Source organism: Dryobates pubescens, chromosome 10, assembly GCF_014839835.1.
Source record: "Dryobates pubescens isolate bDryPub1 chromosome 10, bDryPub1.pri, whole genome shotgun sequence".
Classification (NCBI taxonomy): domain Eukaryota; kingdom Metazoa; phylum Chordata; class Aves; order Piciformes; family Picidae; genus Dryobates; species Dryobates pubescens.
In genome coordinates, this window is record NC_071621.1 from 19,514,879 (window position 1) to 19,541,007 (window position 26,129).

The 26,129-nt window shown below is 36.3% G+C and overlaps 1 protein-coding gene across 5 annotated transcripts in view; it reads right to left on the reverse strand.

The window, feature by feature from the left end:
• NBEA (neurobeachin) overlaps window positions 1-26,129 on the reverse strand; it is a 486,697-nt gene that overhangs the window by 38,298 nt on the left and 422,270 nt on the right. For all 5 annotated transcript variants that reach the window (XM_054164764.1, XM_054164763.1, XM_054164761.1 and 2 more), the window contains 2 exons: window positions 17,331-17,483; window positions 7,196-7,363 (listed from right to left, as the gene is read on the reverse strand). In XM_054164764.1, coding sequence (XP_054020739.1) covers window positions 7,196-7,363; window positions 17,331-17,483 — 321 coding nt within the window. The remainder of the gene's footprint in view (window positions 1-7,195; window positions 7,364-17,330; window positions 17,484-26,129) is intronic.

Below are 26,129 nucleotides of genomic sequence, written 5' to 3' on the forward strand. Positions count from 1 at the left end.
ATTTAGAAACTCTCCCTAGTGTTACTTCAATGAATGAATGAAATATTTATCAAATATTTGAGGTCTCCTCAGCTAAGTAAGTTATCAGCAGTACCTCAGTTTGAACGCTCAATGTGTGGTTGGTGATGTATGTTGAATGGCAGTGCTTTCCTCTGTCTGGATGCTGAGTTTTTTATCACAAGTACAATCAATAGCAACCAAATTCCAAGCCTTCTTATATGCCATTATGGAAAAAAAACCCATCTGTGTGCTACAATTTGTTTTACTTCCTGGAACTGTTTCTTGACTATGAAAAGACTGTGAATTCCCATAAACATGTAATAGCATAATCCAACATAAACATATGACAGCATAATAACAGGTCATGAATTCTGATCAGCACAGATTCACTAAAATACTGACTACTAGATTATTGGTAACACATTCATTAACTGGAGATATCTTGATCAATCATTAAACCAACTGCAGATAATTGTAGTAATGGTAGGAGAATGGCTTTAATTTGGAATCCTATGGATCAGATTACAACTTCTGACTCCTTGTCATAAATGGCTTGTGTTACTTAAAGTAGGTGCTCCCTGAAAGTTATTTCACCGTAAAATGGGATGCATAGTTAAAATGCTTCTGTTATTCTGCACTAAACAGCTCCTGAAAATCCTTTCTCTTGAATGAGAAACAAGTTACAGAGCACACATTAATTGCAAAATAAAAGTCTACACATTAGGCAATTACTGTGCAGTAACTGGCCTTATGCAATTTATGCTAATTCCTTATTACATATTCTGAGTTAAGATGTCTCCGCCCATATTCATTGTCACCTGCACGATTGTATACCTCCAGAAATAAATATCTTACCCTCAGAAAATTGCTGTGCTTTTCTTCTTGATCTACAGAGAGTTATCATAACAAAGAGACAGCACGTAAAAACTCTTCCTCTAGTATTTAGAGGATATGAGCTCTGAAACTCACTAGAAAGACTTAATAATTATTATATCCATAGATGATCCCAGAGAGAAGCATAAAAATCCGTTTAGTTCTCTGTTCATAATCTTAATGCATGCAAAACAGACACACAGGGCAAAACCACTGGAAAATAATCAAGGTGTTTTACCCCAGATTAGCACAAATTTAAAATAAATTTTAAAAAAAATAATAAAATGTCTAGGAAGCAAAGTATTTGAGAGTAAAGGAGATGGAGACTTCTCAACAAAAATCAACAGGATGCAACTACACATTTGTTAGGGAAGAACAGTACCCTCAGCATATAAGAAAATTAATTCTACTTTAATGATAGGTTTTATTTGAATAACTATTCTCACTATACAGATTCCTTCAGTTCTACTTTAATGACAGGATTTATTTGAATAACTACTCTTACTACACAGATTCCTTCAATCAACTTGGAAAAAAGTGGACACTGATACTATGTGCAGCTTCCTACTTGTTTCACCACTATCCATATTCATGCCCAAGCAGGACTGTTCCTAGAAAGGAAGCAAAGACTGTCCCTTGTATGGAGGCAATTAAGCACAACTGAACATGTAAATCGCTAATGCTGTGGGTACAGTTCAATCAAGCAGATCCATAGGGGTGGTTTTGATATTCTTGTCACATCAAAGAAATGGTGACCAGAAAAAAAAAGATCTAACAAGTTAAAAACAAAGTCAGAATGAATAGGAATAGCATCAAGTAAAAGCAAGAATAAGCACCTTGTTGCAAGGGCTGGTGCTACTTTGAAAACATTATGTAGTGCTATTAGAAGAGAGTCTTAATTTTTTCTTCATAAATTTGCCAGGTTCAGCCACCAGGGAAAGGCTAGCATTCCAGCTTCCTTTGTTAAAGATATATCTATCTTGCTGAGTCTTGACAGCCCTATCATGTCAGCCCTCTGTAGTAGCAAAGAGTGTTTCAGCAAGGAGAGGGGGGGGGGTGGAGGTGGGGGTTGGGAGCAAGGAAAGAGAGAAAAAAGAAAAAAAAAAGAAGTGAAAACTGATGTGATCTACTCTGCTTCCTGTGGGCATATTTCACTATAGCAGATCCAGAGGGCTGCTTTGTTATTCCTGTCAGATCAAAGAAAGAGATAACAGAAGAAAATATAAGAGGAAAAATAAAATCCAGAAATGAGGATAACTGAAAGGCACTGCAAGACTACCACATCATTATGACTTTTCAAATTATTTAAATATGCTAAATATCTAGTCACCAGCAAAGAAATAAATATTGCATAGGCCATATGCTCTGTTAGCTGGCAGCAAAACTGTCCTAGTAGGATTAGTTTACGGGCACAGCAACTGCCTGTCAAACACTAGCAATTTTAATCATTTTTCAATTTGCTGTGTGAGTTGCAAGTATGCTCAGGTATTTTGACAGGTGGATGCTCAGAAGAAATATCTGAGCCCAGTAGCTTCACACTGCTGTGCTTTCCTACATGCTTGCAATTCCTGTCTGATACAGGGATGCAAGTGTTTGGTGAAGACAGAGGAGGCACAAGAAAGTCACTGTACTGTGCTGCTAAGATGTATTTGCAACTCGCAGAACACAGGGATGACACAAAGTTAGCCTAAAATCTAGCACAAACCTATAGTTGTGTAACACAACATTTCACCTGATTTTTTTCAAAACATTTGAAATCACAAAAAAGCTGAATCTCTAAAAGAAAAGAAATCAAGGTCTGGCTGCAGTTTTAAACATAAAGCCCATAATAGTATTTTTCTCCATACTAGGTGTGCTTTCATTACTACATGTGATTAATTTATTATGCACTAATTGCCCACTTGATTGTTTCATGTTTAATCTACAAGGTAGTAATGAAAATAGCTTTACTTCTTATGTGGCATTTTCTAATGACCAGTGTAACTATGCTGTTGCCTTTCAGCCTTTGTCACATAAGCAAGTTCCTAACTTGAAAAAAAAAGCACAACTCTACTAAGTTTCCAGGTCTTTGGGGAAAAGAAGGCTCTTAAAATCTGTAAGCATTCTGGGAGAAATCAGGTTCGCTTCTGTATTTTCCTAAAGAAGTGAGCCAATAACATCTAAGTGCAATAAATAAACTGCACTTCAGATATTGCTCTTTATACATTAGCATTCCCAGCACCAGCCTCCTGAAGTCAGCCAAAGCTGTCCAGTGGAAAGGATTTGAATTATGATGTAAACTAACAGTAAAGACAATTCCAAATAACATCTAATGTCCAACATAACTACTGTTTACATATTAAAAAGAGATACAGGCTTTGTACTTGGGATGTTCTGTCATGTTTCTCCACAGGAGAAGACTGTCATGGTAAAGTTCATTATCAATTACTGCTTTACAAGTACAAGATGAGTTAAGCTGTCATAATTTTCTCCACCAGAGATCCTGTGCTGTCAAAGAATGTCAATTTTTAATCTGACAAAAGGAAGAAAACTATCTGTTATTCTGACCTCTAATTTCTTGACATTTTAATGCCGTAATTGCTGTGGTTAGTGCTGCAACAATGATTTCACCTGTCAAGTAAGAATGAATCAATATCCTTAAGCTGTTCATCAAGTTTTAGCTTTCACTTCACTGCTCTCAGTTTAAAAAAAAAATTTTACAAATAGCATATGAAAGGCTGCAATAAAAAAAAAAATAATTATTTGGGGCCTCCTAATTTGGGCAAAATGTTTGGGTTTTTTTTCCTCCTCATTACAATATGAAAACAATCTTGCAATGTGCAGATTAAGGAAGAACAACAGACAGGATAGAACTGTAGAAATTCCAAATTTTGTAATCATAAATGTTGTAAAGAACAAACTTCATCTTCATACACTCTGTGGAGTGTTTTAGCCAGTAACTTCATCTTGCCTTCATCGCTACTTGAAATCAATTACAGTGATCAAATATTTTTTGTGGTATCAGAAAATTACAAAGTTGTTTGAAAAATCAAAATTAGAATGTTTAAGTGAATTCAATATATTTTACACATCCAGTGCAGATCTTAAGCTGCCAAAGACTTATTACAGGGCCAGACACATGTGATTTCATAGACTTTAGTAGCATAAAACTTAATGGTATACCAGCATTCCTGTTTCATTCATTGTGAAATAGAAAATGAAGAAAATAAGCCAGATGGAGAGTCCTCTACTAAACAGAGTCAAACAGAACAAAAGCCCAAGATGGCAATTTTTCCAGTGTTAAAACAACAGACAGTTCCTAGAGGGCTCCCCTACACATGTGAGATGTAAAGAATGGCATGGATGAGTTATCCCATCATTGAATATATATTTGCTCCAGCCTGATGGCTGCTGAAGTGACTATCTGCAGTTCTTCACAGAAAGCTAACAACATATACCGTGGTGGGTAAGTGAGGTTCCCAAACAAAGGGTCAAAGTGAAAGGGCCAATGTATAGCATCAACACGTCATGGGAAAATGCATTTTTAAATTATGTCTTTCAATCAGCTGAGACCTAAATGGAAGGGTTTCTTATTTGCAGAGTTATTTCACTGCACAGGTTCTGCTTGGAATCAACTCAATATGAATTTAGTTGTGGCTGCAGTTTGAGGAGGCTACTGTCATATTTAGAATAGAATAGAGAATAGAATAGAATAGAATAGAATAGAATAGAATAGAATAGAATAGAATAGAATAGAATAGAATAGAATAGAATAGAATAGAATAGAATAGAATAGAATAGACCAGACCAGACCAGGTTGGAAGAGACCTTCAAGATCATCACGTCCAACCCATTATCCAACACCACCTAATCAACTAAACCATGCAACTAAGCACCCTACCATATCTCCTCCTAAAAACCTCCAATGATGGTGACTCCACCACCTCCCCAGGCAGCACATTCCAATGGGCAATCACTCTCTCTGTGTTGAGGCCCTTGGTCTGATAATGGCTGCTGCCAATAAGGTTGGCTTATTTTACAGTTGTTATTTTTATACAATTCATCATTCTCTGTGTGACAAAAAACCCCAAAGTTTCTATTTATTTAGAAAATAGACATCAAGAGCACTTGGATACTGAGAGATGCATTTTCCTGGATTGCTGTAAATCTCAATTAATTTTGAATTGCAGTGTTTCTAAGTTAAGATTGCCAGACACTGCCACTGTAAAACATACTAAACCACTGTTATCACTATTTTAAAAGGTGCTAGTGTTCCTAACCTCATGTTTCTGTATTTATAACTGCTCTGCAGAGGATTTTAAAAGATTTTTTTCCTTTTAATTTATTTTCTGCAATATCTTGTTAAAGCCAGAATAAAGTAAAAGAAAAAAAGCCAACAAAACTGTATATATAGAGCATATACTTGTAAGAGAAACATGACATCCAAATACCTGATCCACTTGATCATCAAGATGTCAAACATTTTATTATTGGCCACATTTCAAAAATATTGCTAGTTTCAAAAATATAGCTGGAGGAAACAGATGAAGGCCCTAAATCTGTCTATACTTATCTATGGATTGCAATTTCTGATTAAAAATGAATAAAAAGCACTTTTAAACTTCTTATGTCAAACCACAAATCACCAATGTGTAGGAGCTCTTGGAGAAGAAAGCATGCTATTTTTAAATGTGTGCATATAACTTGATGTAGCTATATATATGAAAAGGAAATTTGGACTCATTTTTTCAAGATGTGCTGCCTTCTCATTCCTAACAAGGAATTTTATTTATTAATCTAACTTATGGTGATGAATAAAAAGTTGTGGGTTCTAGAAGTTTACATGGTTTATATGCTATTGATTGACAGGGCCTGGGCTAGATGTACAAGTGAGTGAACAAAAAGATCCCCATGAATTTCTTGAAATTTCTGATGACAAGTTATGCATGTAAGTAGAGCCACAGGAGAGCTGAAGAGTCTCATCATGTCATAATATGTTAAATAAGGCGCACAGACAGACAGATAGACCTCGATCCTGCAATCTGCCCTGTGGGAGTAGACCCTTAAAGCCAAGACATAGGAGTCTGTCCATGCAAATCAGGACCTTAAGCCATACAAATCCCTTGTATTCATGGTGCTTGACATACGTTTTATGCTTTAAACAGTATTACTCCTTCCTATCTCCAGGTTTGTACCCTGTTGACTCTTCTTGTGCTCAAAGTTTTAAATCCAGAAAAGCATTATGCAGATGTGAACATTACATATTTGAGGCAGTGGGTTCAAAACAGGCCTAGCCATTCTTCAAACTAAGCAAATACTGTTTACAAAATACAAGCTTTGCAATGCATGGTGTATAAACCCAGCTCTAGGAAGCTAGGGGTCTGAATGGTTCCTAGCTCTCCTCCTCAAAAAACACCAAATGTAACAAGATGCAACAATACACTACTAAAAAGCAATATGCCAAACCCCATATGTAGCTGAATGTGAATGCTCCCAGGGATCTGTTTCTTTCTGAAATTTGTGGATTTCTTTCTCCAAGATTGGAAAACAAACAAATGAACAAACAAACAGCCATTGCCTGGCAATGTATAAATTATTACTGTTTTGCATACAGCAGATGGCAGCTATCTAGGGGAATGGAAGATTGTGTGTACAGCTTCATCACAGCGGTACTCATCTAGCAGCTGTTGCTTCTTCACACTTTTCACCAAATTTCAATTGTTTTATCCAACAAATGGATGATATTAGAAAATGATCATTCAAATTAATAGTCATTCAAACCAAATACAGTCACTGGAAGGAAATGTATCAAGATAGCCAGTACAATTGCTTTTAAATTTGCTGACGTATTTAAAAAGCTTACTTGTACATACGTGCACATAAATGTATTTTTTTCCACACATACATATATACAAGCATAAAGATTTGCACAAGAAATAGCAAACATTTTCCATTTTGGTAATGCTTTGATTATAATTTGATTAATGCAAAAGTAATTGGAATAATTGCTAGTGTCGTTATAGTAAATATATTCATATACATAGTGTCACCAATATTATCTGATTGAAAAGGTTGGATTTTTTTTTCCCCAGGACTATGATGGATTTTTTTCCTTCCATCGTGTCTACTAAGTGAACTTAATAAAAAGTAAACTATAAAAAGTAGCAGAATATCTATTACACAATACATTAAACATAATTTCCCATATTATAACTGACCACTAAATATATTATTATAGAATCAGTTCACAAACAACAATTTCTTCCACCAGTGAAAGATGAGAAAGTGCCACTTCTTGTGAGATGACATCAATTTTTAGAATAAAATGGCCGTAAACACCTACCTCCCTGAGGACAGGATCAGTGATACTGTCCAGGTTCACAGAGCCTTCATATGTTAAGTAGTGGAAAACATTGAGTGCACGCACTGCTTCTGGTCCTCGTTGCTTGTAGCCAAATATAAGGTCAATCCACTGATGAAGTTGACATGATACAAACTCACTTTCCAGTGCCTGCAAGTGAAACTCAGAGTTAGGAAGTAAATTCTGTCTTGCAAATTGCATGTTACTTTTTCCTATTAACTAAGGAAACATACTAAGAATCATTATATTTACTGTTCAGGCTTATTTGATATATTTGAAATCCTTCAAAAATTAGAAATCAGAACTAATTGTATTGAGAGAAACACTAAAAAGACATTTTTCTTTACTTCATCTTTATATAATCCTATTTTCTTCTTAGCTACTGGGTTTTTCCTAGCTGCAAGGGGTTTAATTATTAATATGGAGGGGCTTGTTAAATGTCCTGGTTTAACACAGCCTGCTCTCACAAGCAAGCCTCCCACCAACACAGATTAGGAGGTAAAGCTCTGCAAAAAGCCCTGGGTTGAAACAAGGAGTTTAATGAGATGAGATGAGATGAGATGAGATGATGTACAATTACCTTAGCCTGTTTCACCGGAAAGCACAGCAAACTCAGAAGCAGCATCAGAAGCCAGCAATAAAATGATGCCCTCACCTCCCACACCTGCAGCCAGCCCAGCAGAAAAGACCAACAACACAAAATGGAAAACAGAAGCAGCAACCAGAAACAGGATGCCTCTCATGTTACAATCTAAGTCACGAGCCCCATGATACTTTGCGCCAGCCAGCACTTCCATTTTAAAGTTGACATGATGTCAGCATGGTGTTGAATACTCATCAGCAGACTCAACTGGCTAAACCCATGACATCAGATAAGATATGTAATTTAATTTAATAATTCTGATTAAAATCAGAAAACAATTTCCAAAACACATTTTCCAACTAGTTCTAACAAGCCTTAAACCTAAAATGGAAACTTTAAGATTAAAAAGCTGTATAGGCTAAATGAGGTTCTGAACTCCATGTGTAAATTGTGAGCAGTTTCTCGAAGGAGAAAAGCAATTTTTACACATTATTTTTGACATTAATTTGGTTAACTGGGGAACACAGTTTAAACACATGTTCAAGGATTGCTATTCCTTTGCTCAGCATATGGAAAAAGATACTTCTAGATAGAGAAAATGATGATAGTATTACCACTGAGCCTGATCTAGGCAGATAAACTTTTTTTTTTTAAATGTGTTTTCATTCATTCACATGAAAAAAGGAAGTTGCTTCAGAAATAATCACTGCACCCTGAAGTACCATGCCATTCACTGCCCAATGGCAGCAGCCCTCTGCCCACCACCTCACATGCAGGAATCACTGCAGAGAGGGAAAGCCACATGAGTCTAGTGAGCTCTCACAATTGTTCCTCAGATGTTTCCCTGTAATGCTCCACGTGGAAAAGAAACTCTTTGTGCTTTGGTGGAAAGTTTTCTTTGTGCTTTGGTGAACCTGTCAAAACCCATGACTGTTATTTCTCAGGAAAATGAACGGGAAGGCACAGGTTTAATGGCTGACATGTATCTCAGCCTTCAAGGGCTTCCGCAAATCAGAAGAAGCTATATAGATGTGTCCCAGAGAGCCATATAAAAATCTGCTGTATTCTTTTCAGAATCAGAGGCCATCACATGCAAATTGCAATTAATACAATTTAAATAGCATTAATACTACTTAATACTAAATACTATTAAACTAATGCTATTTGGTTTCAAAGCATGTCTCCCACTAAATAATTTTAAAATGCCAGATCCTTAATTATATCACATTGTGTGCATGTGACATGATAATGTCAGCAACTACATCACCCCATATAATTTTTTTCATAGCATGCTTGATGTTAGCATATGGGGATAAAATCAAGCATGCCACAGCAACCGTAAATAAAGCATTTCCTGACTTCTAAATGCTCAATTTTTAATGGTACTTTGTATGTAATAAAACTTAAAATAGAATTTAACACCTATTGTCTTTCCAGCATCCATCTCTGGTCAACGTACAGTGAGTAGCCTCTTTTCTTCCTCCTCCAAACTCTGTATATTCATAAGTTTCTTTTGCATCTGTATATTTTATTTATTTATTAGAATGCAATTAACAACAGCAACAAAATATTTGCTTAGCAGTTGTCCACTATGTAGTCATTCCATTGCAGAAGGTCAGGCAGGCCTAACCCTCAGTGAAACCATATTGACTTGTCTGAAATCACCTCCCTGTCCTCCATGTACCTTAGCATAGCTTCCATGATCTTCCCAGAGGTGAGGCTGAAAGGTTGGTAGTTCCTGGAGTCCTCCTTTCTACCCTTTTTTAAAATGGGTGCAATACTTCCCTTTTTCCAGTAATCACTGATTGCAAAAACTCACTAACTGCCATGACTTTTCAGGTATCATGAAGAGTGGCTCAGCAACTACATTAGCCAGTTCCTTCAGGACTGTCATCATTCATCTCATCAGGACCCATGGACTCATGCATATCCATGTTCCTCAGGTGGTCATGGATCTGATCTCTGACAGTGGTAGAAGCTTTGCTCCTCCAGTCCCTGCATTGTGGTCCATCCACTTGAGAGGTGTGAGAAGAAAGACTGACACTGAAAACTGTGACAAAACTTTGGTGAGTACCTCAGCCTCCTCCTTGTCTGTTGTTACCAGTTTGGCAGTTGTATTCATCCAGGGGTAATACACTTTCTGCAACCTTCATAGTTGGGAGAGTTAAGAGAGTTGAATGCCTAGGTTATATTTCCCTGAGGCAGTTTCTACTTGCATGACCATCCCTTACTCAGCAGCTTGTCATTCCAGAGAAGGTCTTACTGACCCTGGCAGGTTGGGAGAACTATTTCACATGGGTGAACAGTTCTTTAATAACTGTCATGGGCCGAGTTGAATCTGCTGATATTCAATACCATGCTGCCACTCATTATTAAATAAATGAGTGACTTTTTAACAGCTGCATGTCATGTCTTTGTCTGCAATTCTTTAAGTAGTTTTATTGTGCTATGTTTGCAGGTCTAGTGGTTCCTTAAAGAACCTTGAAGTCTTTAGTTCCTTGGGAAAAAAACAAACAAACAACAAAAATACCCATAAAGTTTCTTGGAGAAACTTTGGGGAAATTGGTAAGGAGTAAATGTAATTATTTTGAACTATAAATTTCAGAACTCCATAATATATTGGCAGTTGGAAGAACTGCTGTCAGCGGGACTGTGAGGATGCTGGTGGTAGCAAGGGGATTATCAGTGCTGTACCTGTCAGGCACTGTGTGATGGAATGCCAGTGTGGTAGAGGATTTGGAATAGAGACCAGACTGGAAGGTGAATAAAGGTGCCAGAGATGTGAAAGAGAATGGCTCTGTATGGGCTTCAGCACAGCCTCCAGCTGTGGGCTGCGATGTGTGTGCTGTGTGTCCTCACCATCAGAGTATCCTGTGGGGTGTCGTGCTGGCATAAACAATGGCTAGGGTCCACTCTAGTACAGGTCACCAAAAGGCTACAAAGTTCCACCTGCCCCTTGTCTGGGGGGACAAGGCTCCTGATCTGTGCTTTATAACATGAGCTTGTTTTAGTCAGAAGAAAGTTTCTGGTGGTCTGACCTGGTTTGCTGGTGTTTCTCCCAAGTACTTCTGCAATGCTACTCGTGTGATACTTGTAGAATCCTCTCCCTAATTTGCTCTAATGCACAGGCTGCTCCTCCTCCATGCTAGTGCCTCCTGTAAATTTATGAGCTGTTCACTGTGAACAGTATGTCATTTGGTTTTTACAAAACATGCAATACTCAGTAGGGAATAAGGAGACAGAATTTTCTGTGTAAAAAATAATTTGTAGGTAGAGCAGCAACAACATATAGAAAAAGGTAACAATATTATCCTTAAAGAACAGTATGTTTCAAGAAAATTTTGGCTTTAAAACTTTTGAAGAAAGTTTGTTTTTTCTGAACATATTTTCAATATGAAATATGAGGCAACAATTTTACTTTAAAACCAATAATAATAAATTATATATTGTTATTCATGGGGTTTAAGTTTCTTACTGTTAAGCATAAATGGTTTAATATCCACCTTGCCTTTTACTACAATTAAAATGTACAGAAACTAGTTTTATTCAGGCACTGTTGAACTGATCTCGTTTGAACTACTGCCATTATGGATTCATTTTCAGATAGCAGCATTCCAAATAGTTGGTTTTTTTTCATGTGGTTTGTTTTGAGGAAAGAGTCACTTGTGCTACTGTTTTCAATGCAGAAGCTTCTATTGCTAACAGGTTAATCACAAGCATTATTATACATCTAGTGTATACATAATTTGTAGTAGTACTATGAATTTTGTGTGTTTGCAGCAAGTGTATGCACACATTCCACAGGCTGAAAATACAACCAGTAGCTGTTGTAAAATGTAAAGAGTTATTAGTAAGCTTATGTTTATGTGTAAACAAAATGAAGGTATTGCTTAGTGGTATCAATCACTATAGCCCTTTCCAGACTTTTGTGCAGTACTGAGCGCTGCACACTTCCTTCTCAGCTCATCTCAAAATTATCTTTTACAGAGATTCTAATAGGAAGCATTGGTTTTATTCTAATGCACACTATGTGCTGTGTAAAGTATCGGAGTTGCAGATACATAAAATATGCTATTCAAATCTCTTTCTACCTCAATGTTTTGTGTTACCTGGGTATTTTGTGTCACAAGAGAAAAGGAAAGACCTGATGCTGCCCCTTGTCTGGACCACAGCTGTACATGGCCCCCCTGTTTCTACAGTTTCTCCCTTGTTTCCCTCCCCATTGCAGTTACATGTTCTCTGTCTCTCCAAGAACTCCTACCACAGCGTATTGCTATTAAGTTATATTCCGTACATTTTAAAATATTTTCTTAAAACCATTCCAAGACACTTTGGTTTTGTAGATCTCCTCAGAAATTGTTTCAGCATGAGCTGGCTTTTTCTTCTCTCCCCTCACATTCATGCTCTTCTTCCATTGAATATAGAGACACTCTCAGCTTAATATTTCTCTGCCTCATTTACTGTTTCCTGTGCTGATTATCAGAGTAAAATCCTTATGTCTCTTGCCAAATATAAATTGGGCAATACTAATATTCATTTTTAAAAAGTATTGTTTTAATGGAAGTGACACAGAAAGTGCCTTCTACATCAGATTTAGGTTATTCAGGAATGTCTGCACAAGAATGGATCCTTTATGTGAGCAGCTTCAAGGTGTAAATAAGATTCTTCAGCAATATAGAAAGATTTTATAAGAATCACTGCCACTTCCAATTAGATTGAAACCTGTTAGCTGCATGAGTTTTAATTGCATTGAGAACAAACTTTCACAACATACAAAATAAAATCACAGTTACTACTGAGGAAGTAATATCAAATCTTATCTACAGATTATCTGGTAAAAAAGAATGTCAACTACTGGTGAATGATGAAGAGAAAAGATAAATCATCTAGATCCTTATATCACATACATTTCATAGTAGATGTTTCTAATGACTATTCAAAACACTTTTTAATTATGAAATACTATGCATGCTTCTGAACAGCTAAGGAACTGTATAAAAATGTAATTGGCAGGCAGCAGAAGAGCACAAATGAATCATTTCACAAACAGAAAGAAAATTCAATCTTAGTAACACTGATGTAATAGAAACAAAATACGTGTAACAAAAACAGGACACGATTCAGTCTCTCAAAAATACAATTTATAATGAATGCATTTTACTCAATGCTGTAATTTGTAATTTAATATATGCATAAGCCATAATGAAAATATCATTATAATTAACTTTGAATTACATAATCCTGCATCTTTTGTTTCAAAACTAAAGCATGCTTATTACAAAAGCTCTGCTTCGGTGTTTCACAGTGGTGTTCCCTGCCTTGATTTAACATGCTTGACTTACTGACTGAATCTGTTCTATTTCTGGCTCTCAGGACCACTCTAAGTCTGTGGGGACTGAGAGGCTGAGTAGGACTACAGATGCACATCTGTGGAAGGTTTTATGCGTGGGGTTTTTTTCCCTGGTAAACTGGGAGATTATGATTGATGAGCCCAGCATTAGGGTAATGTTATCAGGGACACTTTCTGCCTCCGTCCTTTGTGCCATCGCTGAGGTCAGACCATAATCATGTTAGCATAGAACATAGTGCTTTATTAATGTTTCATGAGTAACTCCATAGTAATCAGTCTAGCTTCGTATGGATAAATAAAACTGCTACAACAATCCCTGATGGATAGGCTGAGTGCCTTAGAAGCTACTGTAATAGGTCTTACAAGTAACTGGACTGAATGTCTTTTCTGGTCTTTATATGAGGTCTAATTTTCAAAAGTTAAAGGAATCTCCTTTGATGGAAAATCATTTCCACTTCCATTTCTGTGTTTAGTTAAAAGTGTAAAACACTCAGCCAAACAATCAAATAAAAAAAAACACACTAAAATCATGCCTGCCACTTATTAATCTGCACAGAATTTTAGTAAAGCTTGTTAACCAATTGGTAAAATTACATTGATTTATGTCATTGTACCACTGTGATGTTTTCTAGGGTGTTCTCTACTTTGATAAGTCTCAGGATGCAATGCTGAAATTCTTGCTGTTATTTAAAGAAAACGGTGACATTCACAAATGTGCAAGTAGGTTGTATATAGGGATTTGTATTTACTCCCATGCAAAATTACACATCACATATGCCTGCAACAACAACAAAAATGAACAGAGGGAAATATTGTCATCTAGGAAAACACAAGATCCCACTGTATGTTAGGTAATACCACACAAGATCCTTTCCTTTCCACTGAAATGAAATTCCTACTGCTGGTTTCATTAGACAAGGGATCAGGATAAAACTTATTTGAAATAGTCGTCAGTTTTCTGTGGTTTCCCTGCAAACATGCTCTCTACTTGCTTTGCTGTGTTGCTGTAGAAATTCCAGGCTCCCACAAGCTTGCTGTGTTTTACACGTCAGCACCACACCCAGGTCATTTTTTTCCTTCTCAAGATAGATTCTTGTGTAACAGCCAAAGCTTGGCCTAGAGATGACCTAACTGAACAGTACATCTGCTGGCTGGTTCAAAACATGGAGTCAGACATGAGGAAGGGAATGTAAAACTTTCTGCTCCCTTTACATTTTTTTTCTTACTTTGACCAGTCTAGTTTCAGTGGCCAATGATAGAGCATAGTGATAGTTTACTGTATGTGCTAATAAAACCCTACACAAGGAAGTTTATCTGAAAAACAATCATCACATATTCAAGTTGCTACACTTTCAAAATATATTTCCATTACTTCTTACTATGCATACTATCTGCATTTTTGAGAAAGGGATTATCCTTCCTTATCTTCTTGCTACCTTAGAATAAGCTTTATAAAAAACTACACATATAACATGCTCTTTAAACATCCCCAAGTTGCTCACTTTGTTTCTACCTTCTGAATTCCATCCAAATGTGAATACTCCTTCTGTCATCCAGTCACCCTGAAGTGAGTCCAATATTCCAGGTGCAGTCTCAAAAGGACCACAGACAGGTATGACTGTTTACATCCCTTGTGATGCAATGATTCTCTATAGATGGCACCAAAATGCATTTATTTCTGGTGTACATAGAATTGCAGAGTTTTGTCTAATCTAATTACTGCTCATTGTCACCACTCCCATGCTCCTGCTTTATTTTATTACTACTTTTGTTTCCAGACTTCAGCATCCTATTGAATATCTTTAATTCTTTTCCTCCCAAGGTGATTTTCAGTGTATTTTCTGTATCTAATTAAAATAAATCTGTGCCTCTTTCTCCTGTTTCCTACACAATTCCCAACTCTGTGAACTTCAGACTGTTCACTTGAAGACAGCACATATCTGTGTAGAAATGAATTTTAACTACTGATCATGCTCTTGCTAAAAGTAGATGCTGAGACGAATAAAGGGCATGCAGAAATTGCCTCCAGGCAAAGCTGTATAATAGCAGCATGATGCTCACATCTGTGAGGAGTGGAAGGCAGTATAGGAAGGGTATGATACATAAGTGAGATCATTCCTGACTTCAGAAATTTGTGAAGTACTCAGTTACTTGAAACCTGTAATACTAATACTACTCTAAACTTAACATTGGCTGGTCTATCTCCTGATAGCCTGAGCATGCTTACACATATGGAAGCAGTTCTTAGTGCTGCTACAGCTAATACTGAAAAGGAATTTGCAGCTTTTCACCATCACCCTTTCTTGAAAGCTTTGTCCTGAAGGGGTATAAATGTTATCTCTAAATTCATGCATGCAGCTGTTTTCCTGAACAGCACAAAACTTTCATGCAGAGATTTCCTATGCTATTTTCTTTAAAAAAAAAAAAAAAAAAAATTATATAAAAAAAAAAAGAAATTATATCAGAGACATTGTGCAATTTAGCAAAAGACCTACATTCTTTATGTGATTTCTTATCAGACACTGACATTTATCCTCCTAGTTATCATTCCATCTTTGTGGAAAGGCAAAATGGAGAAAACACAATTTAAAATACAAGAAGAAACATTCTTTATAAAATTTCCTGAGGGGAATCAATATGCAACTCACAATATATTCCCCAATAGGTGGCACTTTAGCCTCTTTCTGGGTATCACGTTTCTGTTGTTACAGATGTCAAAACTAAATCTCTTGGTCAACTTCAGTGCGTTTACTCCTGGGCCCAGTTTGGGTTTAGCCACAACACAATCACAATTGAAAAAAAAAAAAAAAAAAAAAGCCTTTGTGCAGGGACATGGACACTCTGGAGACAGGTATCTGTGATTGCACATCTCACACTTGAGAATGCTAACGGAGTGTAATGATCCTTTGAGGCCATCTCCCTCTTTACTAGTAAAATTGTGCTTGAATTTATTGCACCCAGCTGTGACTATTACTTGGTTTTAGAAAGAATGTTACAATATATGCAGCTATAAGAGGAATCAGATAAGAAAAGGAAGGAAAATGTTCTACTTCTTCCTGACAACAAAGGACTACTCTGTGGAACACATTTCTCCTGATTTGTGTAGTGCATGTTATACGTCTCAAGTGATGAGGTCCACCGCTTCCTTAGGAGACTGCTGTACATATGTCAAATAATTTACTTTTCTAAATGAAGGACACTTCTAAATAATATCCATGCAGGAATAGGTTTGTTTTTACAATATTCTCCTATTCTTTTGAACTTCATTACAACTATTTTTACTATCAGCTCCTGAAGAACAATTTTTTTTTAAATGGAGAGTTCTTGAAATCAAATTGCCAAACTGATCAGAAAATACCCAACACTGCTAGACTTAAAATACTACCACAAAGCACTACAGGCAATAATGCACAAGCTGAACAGTTCTGCAACTGCATGGAAACCCATAGGTTATTGAAACTGTATGGAAACCCATAGGTTATTGAATGTGTAGTCCTGACTTTATAAGGAAAATTCTATAGGACATTTTAAGGAAGATCAATTTCCAGAACAGAACCATAAACTGAACTACTGCTGGCCAAAACATCAGAATATACCTTGGTTCTCCTAAAAATTACCAGAACCACGTGTATGTATTAACTCTTATTAATAGGATCATTACCAATCAGATTAAAGTAAGAAAGATATAACATAGATCAATGTATTCCAGGCTTAAGTTCTGCAGTCTTCATGGTGATTTACAGCAGAGCAGTTCTTTTGCAAAATTTCCTCAGAGTCTGTAGTTTTTGGCTTATGTTCACATTTCTGTACTTCCAGTTCATCTCTGATGAACAGGAAATGTATAGCTTCAGTCAAGTAAGGAATATATCTTTCAAGGTATCAGCATTTTTAATTTTTTTTTTTTTTTCATGTAGAAAGTGGTGAGGAGGAGCAGACTTACAAACTTTTCAGGCTATCTTTTATTGTCCACTTTGTGTCCATCTGATGCTTTATCATAAGAGAGTGAATTTAATTTCCCATGATATCAGCACATGGAAAGAAAGCCCATTGTAAAATAAAGGGTTCTGTCAAGCAGGACAGAATGCAAATTCTCCTTCACTTTCTATTTTCTTTCTCCTAACCTAGTTCTAAAGAGATGAAAACCAGCGTGTTAAAATTCATGATAAAATTAAAGTGCTGCTTACCATCCTGTTGATACGGACAAAGTCTTCAGGCTTCTTGGCCCATGGCGGCAGATCAACATCATTCACAACAACTTCGTCTTCCCTGATTCCTAGATTATAGCCATTACTGTTGACAAACATCTCTGGTAGGTAGTAAAACTCTGGAATTAATTCCTGGAAAGGAAGAAAGACACAATGAGACATTTATACAAAGATAACAAATGGTGCTGCCAGAATCAGGCTCTGCTGTAGTATGTATTAAAGCGTCCCTGGTTTTGCTTATGTTTCTGTGCATTTTAAAAAGAAATTTTACAATCTGTTTTCTTGTACTTGCAGTCAAACGTATTTTTCATAATGGAATATTCAATCTTTGTTTTTCTCTTAACTGTTTTAATGAAAAGCCTTACTTGAGAAAGAAGTTCAAATCAATAAAGGAGATTTTTTCAGAATAACAGGTAACAACATGCCTAGAGAAGGGCAATGAGGCTCATGAAGGGTCTGGACATGACCTACAAGAAGCATCCGAGGGAGCTGGGGTTCAGTCTGGAGGAGGCTGAGGGGTGACCTCATTGTTCTCTATAACTACCTGAAGAGAGGTTGGAGTGAGGAGGGGGCCAGCGTCTTCTTGATGAGAAGCAACAAGACTAGAGGAAATGGTTTCAAGCTGTGCCAGAGGAAGTTAGGCTGGCTATTAGGAAACACTTCACTGAAAGGGTTATCAAACATTGGAATGGTCTGCCCAGGGCAGTGGTGGAGTCACCATCCTTGGAGGAGTTCAAGTGGTGTGTGGACCTGGAGATTAGGGCCATAGTTTAGTGTTGACCCTCCGGTACTGGGTTGAAGGTTGGACCACAGGATCTTTGAGGCCTCTTCCAACCAGATATATTTTATGATTTTGAGATTCTGTGATAGAAGAAAGTGTATGCTAAGCCTTTGATACTATAAATATGTTAGATTTTAATCACTATTCAATTAAACTAATTAAAGGGGGGAATTGGTGATATAAGACTGTCTTGATTTTACTTTCTCTATTTTCTTTGATTGCACAAGAAAAGGTGGGAATTCAGTTACCTATATAGGGCAAAATAATTCAGTGTAAACTACTTGTGGAGGGTAGAGAGGCTTTGCAGAGGGACCTCGACAGGCTGGACAGATGGGCAGAATCCAACGGCATGAGATTTAACACATCCAAGTGCTGGGTTCTGCACATTGGGTCGGGTCTATTCTATTCTATTCTATTCTATTCTATTCTATTCTATTCTATTCTATTCTATTCTACTCTACTCAAAGAAAATTTTAAAAATAAATGGAGAAAAAAATGGCAGTACAACAAACATCCTTAAAACACATGATGTTTACACTTAAAGATCAGTAACTGAGTAGTGAAGAACATCTACAGTGAATTAATACCTTATAGATAAGTTAGGCTGTGAAGATTTTCCATTTCCAAGATAGCTAAATAGAATTTAGCTACAGATTTTGACATGATAAATGTCAACATTCGGTGCTGTCCTTTATTTTAGCAGTAATTACTGAACTGCAATAACAAAAAAGCTTTAAAGCTCTCTACTTCTTTTCTAATATCCAGATATGGGTTAAATTCACTAAATTACACTGTTAAAAGCATTATGGTATTCAGTTGTGTAACGTGATCAAAACTGATGACACAGCACCTGAAACCTAAGTTTCTTTCAAGGCAGACAAGTGAAGCATTAAAAAAAAATAAAAAAATCACTGCAGACAAAAACTTATCTAATTAAATCTGATGTGCAGATCCATAGAGAGTAGAACAGTTAAAGCATAGAAGGTGCTTTCAAATGTATTCATTGCAAAACAAAAAAAAAGGAAAAGATAATATTTATGTTACAAAGTTAAATGTTTAAGAAGACAATTTACTTACTTCTTTACATCATATTTATTATGCTATAAACAGTCTGAACTCAGATTAGACTAAACTGCAATGCCAATCAATATTTAACCAGTGCAAAACACTAACCAAGTCTGACATGCCTGAGCTTGAACAGTTCATTCTGGAATGAGTTGTAATTTCATAAAAACCTAACACACACACCACCCCCCCCAAGAAAAAAGAACTATTACAGGCAGTAAATAATAACACAGCAGCTGGAGCAAAACCAAGCTAAAAGCAATGCTGAATATCCTATAAGGTTAAAAGAAAAAGTATTATTTTACTGACAGTCTTAAATTATATGATGTTTCCTCTAATTTGCCCAGAATATTTCTAAAAGCAAAATTCTGCCTGTCCCCTAAACAGGATTCACACTCAGGTTCCCCAGGAAGTATTTTGGTTTTCTCTAATGGAGCCCAAAGAAGAATGAAGGATTATCACAGTTTTAAGAAACTAGACATTAGTCTTCCTAGATCTCAAGAAACTACTAGTAACTGGGGACTAAAAGCTGGCCACAACTCAGTATGTGCTACCATACAAATCAGTGATAAACTGAGAGTATCATCTTTAAAAAAGGGAAAATTCATAAGAATATCAGAATGCTGAAATATTACTCAGTCTAAATCAAATTAAAAGCCAACAATCAAATGAAACAATTCAAATGAAAGTAAAGAAAAAAATCACACAAAGTTTATTTCTGTTTTATATGGCAGTCTTGAAACACATACCACTGCTTTTAATTATCACATTTTATGCAACATGGGGGTGTACTAACCTGCAAAATCAAATAGCAAGCACGTTTCTGATTCTGTCAAATATACATTAATTGTTAAATTTCCTTTTTCAACTTTAAATGTCCTAAGATTCGGTTGTGAACCTTTACATCTGACATATCTGAAAGAGATGTGCTATCCAGAGACAGAAGAACAAAGAATACTACTAATCTTATGGCTTCAGGGCAATCTTGAAACAACAGGATTTAAGTCACTGAATATTTTAATGGTATTTCCATTTAGTAATTTTATCTTTGTTACTGTTTGCTTTCAGTGTAATTTAACGCTCCCTTGTCTGATATAGCAGAAAGCATAAACAGATATAGAATAAATAGAAAGCATGTGATTAACTTTCTTCATAAGATTTATTGTGTTGTATATGTTTAGTTTGACCTGTCTTATTCTTGTGCTCTGGAAAATAACCAGTGCCAGACTTCTAAATCCTCTTCAAATAACACTCTCTCTAGAACCCTAATCATTTCTGTTACACATCTGGTATCTATTTAGTTTTTAGTCAAAGTAACAAAACTATACATAATATTTAAAAATAAATAAAAATTAATAAACCCACTGTGTTACAGTCTCAGCATTATCTTTAATGTTAATTTTAGTGCAGCTTACAAATGTCTTTGCTCATTTGACAATTATTTAGGATGAATGGAACCTCTTCTTGAGATATGAATACTGTTGCATGCTGTCCATCCCAGATACTTGCATATTTCCCATAGTTTGCATTAACCATTTATTTTTCTTTGGTAGCATTTGATATTCCTTGTACAATTTTGCTGTCTTCACCATTGACTAGACTAAGAAACCACAACACTTCAACCCAGTTTAGATAAATCCATCCCCTTCTCATTTCTAAAGAATGCATACATACTAAAGAACAGACTCACTATGAAAACTTTTGTCACCCAGTGAGCATGAATTCACTAATATTTGGAAAAAATCTTCAAAAATGCATATTTACCCACTTAGATGCACAGAAACCATAACTAATCTGGAAAACTGCAGTAGAAAGCTTTGGTTTTGTGTTCATTGTTTATTCTGTTGTGAGTAAGTGAAGAAGCCATCTCTTCTACCTCATGCCATAGGCAAGCACCTGGCAAGGATGTGAAGGTGAGTACTACCTTACCCAAAGCCCTTGAGCATACTTCACTAGGAGAAGTAACAAGCTGGGAGAAGCAGGGAGAGGAACCATTAGCAAGGACAGAGCAGGCAGCAAAGACAAGACAGAGCCTGAGAGGTTGCTGGGAAAAAGAAGCTGCAGACAGGAGCGAATCTCAGTGGAGACGGCAAGATGACAACTGGGGCCCAGAGAATTGGTTTAATTGAGAAGCCACTGAAAGCTGCAAGAATGAACACACAAATGAAGGGAAGGATAACATTAGGAAGGGCTAGAGTTAGCTCCAAAACCTATTTGTAGTTTTCTTAGCCAAAGATAGAGCTTGTTTTGTAAGTGGATTTGTGCCAGTTCATATTCTAATAAAGATTATAGCTAAGGAGAGATAGCTGTTTTGGTGCTTTTCCTATAAGGACAGAGAATGGATACCTCAAATACCTAACTGTTCCACTGTCACTTTTGGAAAGGTGACCTTGCCCATTCTTTCATTTCAGAAGCATTTCAGCTGCACTAACTTTTCCTGCCAGATAACTGTCTTCCTGTTGTACCAGAGTTCACATGACAGCAACTCCACAATTTGCAAAAACTGACCTCAGTACTCTTCTTCTGAGGAAGTTTTACCTAACACCTGGCCTGGATTTTTCATTACACAATCTAAGCTCATCTTCCTTGTCCTAGCTATCTATGCTACATACAGACAACAAATTACTGGTTTTCTCTTTACATATTTACATTTGGAAAGCATTATCCTACCTACAGCTTTTCAGCTCCTAAAAGCCCAAATGAAGAGCAATGATTTTACCTTCTCCATTGACACCTTGCTTAAGTCTTAGTTACAGACAGTTACAGTTATGAAACAGTCATTTAAACTCCCTAAATTAAGTACTAGAATTATTCCTAAAAAGTGCATAACATACTTTATTCCTACATACATTTTGGCCTTCTTATAGTTTGTCACATGCTCAAAACACAGAAGCCAAAACAAATGTTTTGATCAACCTCTGTGGCCATTAGATCAGAGATTAAGAATGCCTAATTTTCTGATGTCTGCTATTTTTCATTCATTTTTATGTAATTTGCTTCATCCAAGCCATCACTGTTTTCATGCTTTAGAAGGGTCATTGTTAAATTCACCCTGAAGACAGAGACAAGGAGAACCAGAAATTAACAGGGTGAAAAGGTATCTCAGAGACGATATTTACACAAGGGGATGGGACACTGAGTACCTTCTGTCTTCCAATCTGCTTTTCACTTAACAGATAGAATAGTATTGCACGTTCAGTGGCACTAGCAGTAAAAGGTCAATGAAAAGCCAAGTCTATGCAAAGGAATATTTGTTTGAAACTACCATGATGTTGAGAAGATTGTGTTTCAAGCTACAAATGTTTGTGAAGGACAAATCTCAAAATATTTTCTTCCTACTGTACAAATATTGAGTCAGTCAGTGCAAATCAAGACATGAAGGAACACATCAAAAATAAAACAAAAAAGCTTCCCCAGGAGTTACATCAATTTGTAGGCATAAAATAAAGGAATGAAGAAAAAAAAGTAACCGAAGATCAATATATTTTAAAAATCTGATGCTTTAAAAATATTAACAGACCAGTTAAGCATTTTAAGTGCATATTGCTATTATATGCCATTCAGCTGATATATAATTTTGTATTAACTGATATGATTCAGTAAATTTTATTGGTTTCTTTGCTTTGCCAAAACATTTCAAAGGTTCTGAATAAATCTTTCCAACTACATATCCTGTCATGGGTAATTTCTTACCACAATAAATACCTAGAGTTCAAACAGTTAATAAAAATAGGTATTCTAGTGATCTAAATCTATTTGCAGTAATTTCTGTCTAGTTGTCCTTGACATTTCACACACTGGTAACCTCCTCTGCTCCCCTTTCCTACACACTTCTAATAAGACAGGTTAGCTTTCTATCATTTAATAGTCAGCTACCTTTCAAACTGCCTGCGTCACTTGGCTCTTCTCAGATGAAGAACAATGCACTAAAGCTACTGAGGGGTGTAAAAAAACAGGTGAAATGAATATTATAACAGACATTCCTTGTCTGTAAATGTGATCTCTAGTTTATTTTAATAGCTATACAAAAACCCCAAGGTATAGTTAACAGTATTATATGCCTTGTGTCCTTATAGAAGAAAACATCCCCAAATGTGTTTTCTAATTTACAAGCCTGTGACAAATCCAAGCTGCTGAGAAATTAAACTTTTAAAAATATGTCTTGAGGTGATAGAGGACCACTATTAACACTATCATAGCTGTACACCACTTGCATCAAACCTGACGTTTCTGTTTAATATGTTTTGCTAAGGGTATACCATTTTACGGCCTCCCAGTGAAATCAAATCCAACCCAGACGTTTTCACTTTCCTAATATAATTCACTTCAAGGTTTTAAAGCTGCCATTTCTTTTTCTTTCTTTTCCTCCCAAAAGGTTGATCCCCTGGCATCCACTAATTCCATGAGAGCATAGTACTGGGTCAATGAGTCAGCCATGAGTACTTCCATTAAATGCGTTAATTCACACTAAGACATCTTAATGACATTTTGTCAGAGCTACCTTTCCAACTTCTAACCACACTATTCAAAAAGTAATATAACAAGTTTGAGAGGCATTAGGAAAGATTAGTGCCTGAACAGGAGGTTCTGGGTAAGTCAATGCTACCAAAAACTGGAGCAGGGAGGGGGAGGTAGAAAGTTAAAAATTGGAAAGCTGACTGGCCAAGTTATGGTCATTTCTGGGTGACTTGCTTCCCCAAAGGTCACTTTGTGAATGCTCATTCCTCCTCCAGCTTGCACTGATTATCTCAAGAAAAGGTGGATGTTGATAAAGGGAGACACAATAAAATAAACTCTGTTATCCAGGTTCTCCCTTGTGTATTTCCACTCTAACATAGCACATACCATATTAATTGTGTTTCATCCACTGTAGCCAAACAGGTTTCTTTGAAAATGAACCAAATCAGCCCAAATGTAAGGAACAAAATTGTCTAAGTAGATCTTTAATCATCCATTGAACAATAAGCTATCATACACTACTTTTTCCAAAGTTTCTTTACCTTTTGACACAATTCAGGATGTAGCAATTACAACCTTTTTCTTTTTTTTTTTTCCCTCATATTGATCAAACTACTGCCACAGCCCTATTTTCATTAGCTCACTATGAAACCATTTAGTTCCGGAGGAGACAGCACATACACAGAGAAAGAGAAAAGGAGGAAGGGGAATGGGAGAAGGAGAAATAGAGAGGGAAAATGCCAGAGAGGACACATGTACCTGAAAAAAGAGGGAAACTAACCCACAGAATTGCAGCTTCCTAACAAGATATACATTCTTTTGCAAATGTCAGGTATTTGGTTTTTAAAGTTTAATGCAGAAAATTTCCTAAAAGTGGTTTGGATGTTTCCTCTAAAACTACATTGAGGCTGCAAAAGAACAATCGTGGGAAGTGTCCACATTGCTTAAAATCTCAAATTACTAGTTTACACTGACTTACTTCACAAACACTTAAGAATCAAGCATCCCAAACACCTTCTTTGTAAACAATAACTAAAGAAAATAAACTATACTTTTGTTATCCTTAAAAAACCCCAAACAACTTTAAAAGGATTTTTTTTTCATTAGATGTTGTTAATAGAGACCTGCAGCAATCAAATTATTAGTCAATACAGTAATTGAACGCAAAAATTGTGACCATGTTACAGTATACATGACTGAAGGGTGTCAGATTAATTCATTACACAGGCTGTTTTAAAATTATTTCACAACCTGTGCCACAGTAATTAACAAGATTAGTGAGATCAGAGATTAAATGTACTTAAAGCAGCTCAGATGAATTTCAAATGCATGATAAGCAGTACATGAATAACGAACACTTGCTCTTCGTAACAGTTTTCAAAGGTTGGTTCTTTGATGTATTCCACACACCAAATATTGATAAAAAGACTCAAAAAAAAATCTTTAGGGTGGGAAAACAATTTACAGTGTGCACATCATGTGGGAATCCACATGACTCCCATTTATTTACTGCACGTGCAGCCAGAAGAAACTACACAAATATACAGAACACTTTGACACAGAACATGCTTTAGGGTTTTGTGCTCACACACAACCTCTACACATCTCTCGAGCACAGTATTTATGTTGTTGCAGGACTGCTAGATAAATATTAGAAGTTGCCAGACAGCTGAATGTGAATTTTGGATGTTTCACAGTTTTAGAGCTGAAGGCATTTTGTAGTGCAAGATAGTGGTTGCTCTTAGGAAAGTGGACAAAATGGGACGAGATTTTTGAGGGGATTTTTTGGTAGTTCCCTAAACCTGACAGATTTTCCAGTCTTGGCAAAATGCTTGAATTAAAATGCATAAAAAGCTTGTAAGATGTCCCAAGCAGTAGCGCAACTAATCTGAAGAAAGAAAGAAAGAAAGAAAAGGAAAAAAGAAAAAAAGAAAATAAAGAAAAAAAATTTTAAAAAATTAAAAAAGAGGTATTTCTAGTATTGATAATAGTTAAGTTTTCCATCCTTTTGCAGGATGAACTCCAAGGCCTCAGGGAAAAGTTGGCCCTGATGTCATGGCATTGAGAAATGCAGTTCATTAAGATCTTCAGCAACAAACAAGAGCAACAATTAGCTACTCTACTCATTCTTGATTTATCGCTAAGAAACACAGACTCTACAAATGGAAAAGGCCTGAAGGGTCAACTACCATATCCTCTTGCCAATTCATGATTGTCCCTGATGCTTTTCCAGTGTTTTGTCTTCTACATTTCTAAGAAGATTGAGAAGTAAGGGCTTTACTACATCTCCTTTTGAGGATATTCAAATTCAGAGAATACTTAATTTTACTTAAACGTTATTGGTTAAGTAAGCATTTTACAAATCTGATCCCTTTCCTCTACGGTTTAGCTCCTTGTTCCCTGACAATTCTCTTCCCTTTCATATGTCTGCATATTTCATAGCATTTATGTTACCACTTTTAGACTTAATTACC